Genomic DNA, 8332 nt, shown 5'->3' with positions numbered 1-8332 from the left:
GCCACTGCAGAGCTGGATATGGAGCTATGCAGCGGGCCGCATGTGAGCCTCCTTCTTCCCCTTCCCTGGACAGCCGGCCAGGTGGCATGCACGCCCCGCATTGCTTGCCCACAAAGACCCCCTCAGAGGGACACGCCTGCCCTAACTCCCCGGCCCTGCACCTGGCTGCAGTGTGCCACTTGAGGCCAGCAGCACCCCCCTCTCCCTCAGTCCCCAGCCACCTTCCCCAGCCCTTCCCCACAGCCCCCAAGTCCCGCTTACCTCTAGGATCCAGGAGCGAAGGGCATGGTTCTGCAGTGGCAGGGATTGCCTGCAAAGCCCACCCCCGCCCAAGCCCCCAGCCAGCACGTACCTGCCACCACCCTGCACTGTCAAAGAGCTGTGCAGTCAGTCGCGGGGCATAAGCAGCAGTCCAGTGGTGGCGTTGCATGCAAGCCCTGCTTTCCACCCCCCCGACCAGGTGGCACATATGTGGCCCACACACAGTGGTTGCCACCACACTGCTGTTGCCACACCCTGCACCACTTGCCCACAAAGCGATTCAGGTGGTCATGGGATGGTAGCACAGGGCGCAGTGGCAGAGTTGCAGTGGTGGCCTCTGGGTGGAAGCCTCCTGTCGGGCTGACCAGCATGTTTGTGGCCCACAGGGTGGCACCCCTGCCCTCACCCCTCCCCCAGCCCTGCTCCTGGGAGTGGGCACAGGGGCACACTCTGCTCCATCCCCCATTCTTGTTCTATTCCCCAGCACCTTCCCTTCCCCACACACACTTTACCTTCTGGGGTGGGTGTCAGTGCCTGTGGGTACAGTCTGGGCGGCTGTTGTGAGAGGCATCAGGAGGGCTGTTGAGACTGGGGGGGGGGAAGTGTGGGGCACCAGCAGCACTAGGAGGGGTTTGGGGGGCCTTTAATTTTTATCACGGATTTTGGGTTTTTAACCAGAGAACTTTGCAATTTTTAATCGGAGAAAACCAGGATCCCTGCTCATTAGTACCCAGAGGGGGGTACACAATATGCATAAACTCCAAGTGCCAGAGGGGTGCAGCTACCGGGGCTGGAGAGCCCAGCAACAAGAGGAGATTGATTAAAGCTAGTGCCTCCAAGCCAGGCCTAACACAGTGGGTCTAGGCTAGAAGGCCTAGCTATATAATGGGGGAGGAAACTGAGTAGGCTGAGATTCCAACAGAGGGAACAATATTCATATACCATCCTTGAGGCATGGGGCATGATAAAGGAGAGGTTTTGGAGCCACACATTTAGTGCTTAAAGTGTCCTGTGAGGTACTGACTTAAAGTGGGACTTGGCAAAGGGTCCTGGAACCCACAGGGTTTAGTGGGGTTCAAGAGGACTGGCTGCACAGAAAAATGTGGGTAGCCTCCCTACTTATGACTTTTACCAACAAGACATGGCAGAAAAGATTACAAGGTGCCTGCAGGGTGGAGCTGGCACAGTCATGGAGCCCAAGGGCATCATGGCCATCCCTGGGGACCCCATATTGTAGCAAAGTGAATGAACTTTGGATGTTATAATCCATGTTGTTTGGTCCTATAATAATGTGGTCTAACACGGGAGTACAGAAAGCATTTGGATCTATTGCAAGGCCTAGTGGCTTGGTGAAACTGGGATTTAGGTAGCCTGTTGCTTGATACTGTTTGAAGCTGGGGGGGGGCTGTCTGTAAGCTTGTACCAGTGTCTCTCCCATGGCTATTTTGAGACCCATCATCCTTTTCCAGGAGGGGATGGAGGTTGTTAATAATATGTTTAAGGTGTTCAAGCCACCGGTTGTAGGTGACAATGAGAAGAACCCTGTTGTCCTTGTCTAAGCCTATGACAGAACATTTTAACCTCTCTGGACATCCCATTGCTGACCTGAGGCTATTCTCAGACAGCTAACTTAAAACAGATTTTAATGAGAAACTGCAGAACGTGAAATCATCCATTGCCGGGGTGTGTTGCGTATGGTTTGAACATGGATTCTTATCTCCATTACATAGGTTAGCTTTGGTGATTCCTTTGTTCCTATGTGTTTAAAGCTCATCTCTTTCGCCTCCCTTGTCTTTTGTATTCTAATATCTTCTTCCTCCTTATACTCTGCTTTTTGCATATCCTTTCACAGTATCTGATTAAATGAGCTTGATCTCACAAAAGCTTGTGGTATAAATATGTTCTCATTTGGTTATTCTATAAGATGCAAATCTACCCTGCCTTCTACTTATCTATGTTAGTTATCTCATCATAGGCTATTAGACTGGTCTGTCACAACCTTCCTTAGATAAAACCATGTTGCATTATATCCACAAAGAAAATTCCTGCCCAGAAGAGACTTCCATTTTCCCACTCCTCTGTGAAATGAGAAACATCACAACCAGAAGGAAATATTCTACATCCTGCTTGCCACCAGACAACTTTGAGGTAAAAAGACTGTTCGAACTTCTCTGTGCCTAATCTGCACAAAATGAGCTATTCCAAACAGGAGATTTTACCACACTTCAGCTCTCCTGTGAAATGTGAATTTTTACTTCTATCTAGGAGAACTCTTACAATCTTTGTTCTCTGCTATGCCTGAAGAAGGCTGCCTGTTCCCAAAAGCTTGCAAAAAAAGACATATTTTTGCAAATATATAACTTGTCTAATTAATAAGATGTCACCTGCCACAAGTTCCAATTCCTTTTTGCCTCTAGACCAATACGGCTACAACCTAGGTACTTGTTGCATTTTTATATGCAATTTTCTGATTACTCTGTCCTTCAATATCTGTTCTAAAATCTTGCAAAATTAATTAAGTTAAACCAACGTGTCTGTAATTGTCTGGTTCATTTTCCCCCACTTTCCTTTGACATCAGCACTATATTTACTGTTCTCCCATCCCAGGATATTATTTCAAAATTTACAGATCCACTGAAGAGCCATGCTACAGGAATGGCTATTTCATTTGCCAGTCTTTCAGCGTTCTGGAATGGATCACATTAATGCACATTAAATTTAGTACCTCCAGTGTGAAGGTGGCTGTACATGTGTCCAAGTAGCCTCCGCACTCTGTAATTCCAGCGTGTTGGAGCAGACTGTATTAACTGAATCTGCTGGAGTGCCATGCTCCTGCCAGCCCCTGCATCTCATGTATCAGTGCCCCTGCACTTCAAAATGGTGGCAGGGGATGCTTTATCTAAAGTACATTTTGATGAACTCTAGATAAAGCACCCCAGTCACCATTTTGAAGTGCAGGGGCACTGATGCATGAGATGCTCCAGGCACTCTAATTAGAGTGGTTCTCAAAGATGCTCTAATTAAAGCACCCTCCCTCACACCTGGAGCATTTGTATAGACACCCTGAGATACTAAATTAATGAGCATTAGGATGCACACAATGTGCAGTAGGGCATTTGCACACTTTTTTTAGTGACACTTCATGTGCAGCAGACTACTGCACACTAGTGTACTGTCATGGTTTTTTACATGAATCTTTAATGCACAGTAAAATAGTCTATTGGGCATTAAAGCCCACATGTAGATCTGCCCACTGATTTCATAAAAAGGCCAATATACCTTCAGCCTCTGTGTACAAAGATCTTCCTGTCAGAGGCCAGACAAGGGCTACAGCTCTAGTGAAAGAGCTGGATGTTGCCTACAGCTCAGCAAGCCATTGACCAATTAGGGAAGCCAAGAGAAGAACAAAAGAGTGACTAGGCTTTGCTGGGGTAAAGCAAATTAAAAATGTATATCTGTCCAGTTAGGCTAAGGGACCAAAAAAGAAGGCAGGGGCTACGGTATCAGCTCACAGTTACTGAAGGAGGCACACAATCACGCAAGGCCCTACCTTGCATCATCAGGCACCTGAATACTTGCTAAATTTGGGCCTGAGATTCTAGAAGAACCACAGAAAGCTGCTACTGTTTGTGTTTGGCTATTGCTTTTCTGCCCAAAGAGGCAGACACTGGGAGACTGATGTGGAGACCTGAGATTTTGCAATAAGAAGGAAGCTATTATTGTCATTTTACAGGTGGACGAACTGAGAACTAGACAGTTTAAGGCAGTATTTCACAATGTGAGCATCTAGAGTTAGATACCAGAATCCTTACTTGCCCCCTAAAAACAAAACACTTACCCAAGGCCATACTCGGAGTCAGTTTCAGAGTTAGGAATGAAAGCCAGTAGGGATGAGAAGAATCCACAGTCCAAGAGGGATAAGAAGAGTCCAAGAGCAGGACACAGCATAATTATCAGGTGTATAAACTGGACTATAGAACTGGGAGCTTCATAGGTGTCTATGAGAGTGAGGCACACAGGCCCCACTGAAGGTTGGGAATCTGAGGCCCCCTTTCTGTATTGGTACCATCTCAAATAATGGAATGACTAACATACCAAGTGAGCATTGGGCAGCATCAGCAGGGAGACTCCAGAAAGAAACCCCAACACAATATGGTTAGGTTAGAAACGTGTGCAAGGTACATAAGAGGGAGGTAAGAGGAATGTATTCAAGCCAGATGGACCATTAGTGCATGTAGTTTGACCTCTAGAAAACATCACATAATCTCCGCTGTATTAAACCCACTAATTCATGTTTGACTAAAGCAACTGAAAAACACAACTTGTGTCCAGCTGTAGTTGGAAAGTGGGATGCTATTTCTTTATCTAAAGAAATCAAGAAATGGAGGCTGCTGCCCTTCCCTTGGCAGTCTGTTCCAAGCTCAAATATCCTCCTATTTAAAAATGTGAACCTTATTTCTAACTTGAATGTTTTTGGTTTCAGTTTCCAAAAGCTCAAGTACTTCTGTCAGATTTGTAAAACAGAGAGGCATATGAATCGCAGCTGGATGAATGATGCTGAAGCTTTGAAATGCACATAGTTTCAGTTCCCAGCGGTTTGGGAGCAATACCTGGTGCATTATGGTACACACAAGTGTTTCTGTACACTACCATTCAGAAGTTAACTAACCACAGAAGTAACAAACTTACCCTGGTTATGTTGCAGAGTTTGGCAGTGAAGGTAGGGACCTGTGTTGTCTTCTGTTGTGCCTGTCCCTGAGAAATCACCTGGAAATATGGGCTTGGTCTCCTGTTCTGATAGTCCTTGTCTCTGCTGCTGGGGTTCTGAGTTTGAGTGTGGGACTAGGCACTTCCAAACCACCTGAGAGCCTGAGGAATAGGGCAAAGGGCCACTTGACATGAGTGGCTGAACTTCTTGGGAGCAGCTATAGCCAGAGGGTTGACCATAGTGAATGTGAACATTACAGGCTTTGTGCATGTCTGAGTCCTCTGGAAGGTGAGCCAGGGAAGGCTCCAGGTGGCCCTTCTTTTTCCTTCTGTGATGACGACTTTGTAAGCTGTATTTCTGGGACAGCTGGAAAGGGAATGAACCAGCTGCTCCAACTGGTCTGACGGCCACCTTGCTGAAGTCAGACTGGTCTGCAGACAAGGAAGGGGTTTTTGAGGGGTCATGTCTTTGCTGCAGACAGGAAGGCTGTCCTGAAAGAAGTGCATCCTGAGGTAAAGAGATCCTTTCAAGATGCTGCGGGCAGTGACGAACTTTCTCAGCCTTCTTTTGTATCTGAGCACTGTGCAAGCCCATTTTGGCCCCAGAATATCTGGACTTGCGCTGGCCAGAGTCCTGGCCTGGTCTCCCAGATGGACATTCCAGGCCTTTCCTGTAGTGATGGTGTCTGTGGTGGTGATAATGGATATGGCTAAGTATCTGAGGCTGGGGCAGGGCAGCACTGCCAGTCACCATAAAGTCCAAAGACCTTGGCCTTGGCTCTCTTGAAGGCAGGGGCTGGTCCTGGCCATAGTCAGTGGTTGGTCCTTCAGAGCTGCAATACACTAAAGGGTCATAGTCACTGCTCAGAGAGCTGCGGAAGGTAGAACAGCTGCCATGGATGCCCTGGAGGCTGACATCTGTGCAGTTCAACATGGAGTCACTGGAGGAACCATGACAGGGCCCCGAGCTGGAGTCACTGCCTGGACCATCTGCCAGATAGCCACTGTGCTCAGTGAGGTAGCTCTCTCCTGAGCCACTGCTGTTTTGCTGCCTCCCATGACTGGCTGCCCAACGAAGAGCAGTAGCATGGTGCTGCTTTGGTGTGAGGGAAGTCCTGATCCCCAGACAAGAGGACTGGTGCTGAAGGGGACAAGTCATGTGAGAAGACAATGTCTGCCCACATGCTGGAGGCTTGCGGTGCTGCTGAATGAGAAGACTTTGGGCCAGTGGGGGCTGATGTCTGCATGTGGGCATAGGGCCTGCTGGCCTGTATGGCATGTAGTGCACGGTGTTAAAATCCAGCTGGGAGAGCTCTGGGGAATGGAAGAAGGGGTTGCCACGGGGAATATGTGAGGAAAAGCTTCTGGGGCTCTGGCCATAGACATGTGAGAAGTGATAAAGGGCATGTCCTGGATGCTGCTGGAAGAGGTGGAGGCGCTGTCCAAGCTCCAGGTCCTGGGGGTTCTGGCTGGAATGCATGGGCTGAGCAAGTGGGGTCCTGTCTAGCAAAGAGAGAAGGGGCACATACTCAACGTGCTCTCTCAGCACATCTCCATCCCAGTGCCTGGGTTTGCTGAAAGTCTCTCAATACTGCTCCACCCCTCAAACCCAGGGCCTGGCAAATCCTCCCTGCTGCCCTGCACTCCCCTTGGGAAGTTCTCTCAGTCCTGGTTTCCTTGGTCACCATAGCATCTGGTACCACATTCCCACTGCTCTCAGCCAGTGCCCAGCAGCCCTTCTCTGATGCCTAGATGCTAACCTGTGTGTGATCTGGAAGTATGCACTGCTGCTGATGCTGGTTCACACCCACTGCATCTCTCACAGTGTGTCTTCATACATGCAAACTCTCCCAGGTACACACACCTGTGAGTGTGCACACACAGACTGCCATATACACTCCTCACATCCTCCCCACCCATCTCCCTTCATGCTGGGAATCCCCTTTTTTCTGGGTAGCATGCTTCTGCTGGCCTTCTGCCCCTGTAGAGTCCTACCGAGGATGTTGAACATGCAGAGTGGACAGGTGTGGTGCTGCTGCAGCCAGGGGTCAACACACTCTCGGTGGAACTCATGGGAACAGGAAATGATGCGCAGCTCCTAGAGAGAGGTTAGGGAGTGAACTAGGCAAGTTCTGGGCCTAGACATGGGTTGAAAGATGTCTGTCTGTTCCTGGGATCATCCCAGCCTTACACCCAGGGTACTTTGCAATTTATTGAGCAATAGCACTATAGTGTCTCTGGTACTGTGTTAAACCATAAACTGGCTTTTCCCTCGCAGAAGCCCATGTCACCAGCCCACTCTGAGGGATGCAGGTTCCTTTGCAGTGCCCCACCTCTGGGGTTCCAAGTGGGAAGCACATTCTGTGGGTCTCTGGAAAGGTGCTTGCAGCAGCTTCCACTTTTAGGAGCCCCCTGGAGCGTCTCTGCTGGTTCAGCACCCCAAACTATGAGACCTTTACAGAGGAAATGGACTCATTCCACTACACCTGCCAACTTACTGGCAGCCAGCATGGGCCACAGAGATCTGGTGCCACCTGGCAAAGCAAGACACAGTCCTGGAGCAACAGAGCCACACTCTGGGCTAGCTTCCCACCACAGTCACAATGGCAGTCTGCTTCTTCATCTTAATCTGAAGGTGACAGAGGGTGCAGCTATACATGCATTAATGTGCCCTTTCCAATTCGCATTAAATGTAGCACTTCCAAGGTAAAGTACTAAATTAATGAGCATTAGGCTGCACTAATGCACAGTAGTGCATTTGCATGCTTTTTTACTGATGCTTAATGTGCAATAGACTACTTTACTGCACATTAGTGTAATATCACAGCTTTTTACATGATGCTTCAATGTGCAGCAGCCGCATCTACACAAGATACTGACTACAAGTTGTTACCTCACATTCATTTAGTACTGGCATACATGTGTAGCATCTCATGTAGACGCAGCCAGTAAAATAGTTTACTGTACATTAAAGCTTATGTGTTGGTGTTCCCCAAGGGGTCAAATTTGGTCCCGAGAAGCAGGACTGAACTTGTTTCAGGGATTGTGGGGAGATGCACTCTTGGCTGAGCAGCTAGGAACCATATGGGACAAACAGCCAAAGAACTGACAGCCTTGCAGGGCTCCTTTCTGTTGAAAGTTGTGCAATAGCTGGGCTGGCTACAAGGAACAAGTCCAAGGGATCCTCTGTCCCCTGGGGCACATATCCCTTTTGCTAGTACCAGAGGGGACTGTGCAGCTGAGCAGGCTCCTTCAGACAGTGCAGAACCATGACTGTCCAAGCCAGTGTGTTCTCACAGCTGCTCCAGCAGGTCATGGGGTGAATTCTGATCTTACCTGACCCTCACTGAACTCCTCCAGACAG

The 8332-nt window shown here is 48.7% G+C and overlaps 1 protein-coding gene across 1 annotated transcript in view; it reads right to left on the bottom strand.

The window, feature by feature from the left end:
* Positions 1-8332, bottom strand: part of RNF43 (ring finger protein 43) — a 92142-nt gene that overhangs the window by 6337 nt on the left and 77473 nt on the right. The window contains exons 7-8 of the mRNA XM_019506747.1: positions 6964-7066; positions 4951-6471 (exon numbers count right to left, since the gene is read on the bottom strand). Of these exons, the coding sequence (XP_019362292.1) occupies positions 4951-6471; positions 6964-7066 (1624 nt within the window). The remainder of the gene's footprint in view (positions 1-4950; positions 6472-6963; positions 7067-8332) is intronic.

This window comes from Gavialis gangeticus, unplaced genomic scaffold (assembly GCF_001723915.1).
Source record: "Gavialis gangeticus isolate Ggan-Ray unplaced genomic scaffold, GavGan_comp1, whole genome shotgun sequence".
NCBI classification, from domain to species: domain Eukaryota; kingdom Metazoa; phylum Chordata; order Crocodylia; family Gavialidae; genus Gavialis; species Gavialis gangeticus.
Note: the sequence above shows the minus strand (reverse complement) of the source record. Positions and strands in the feature narration are given on the sequence as shown.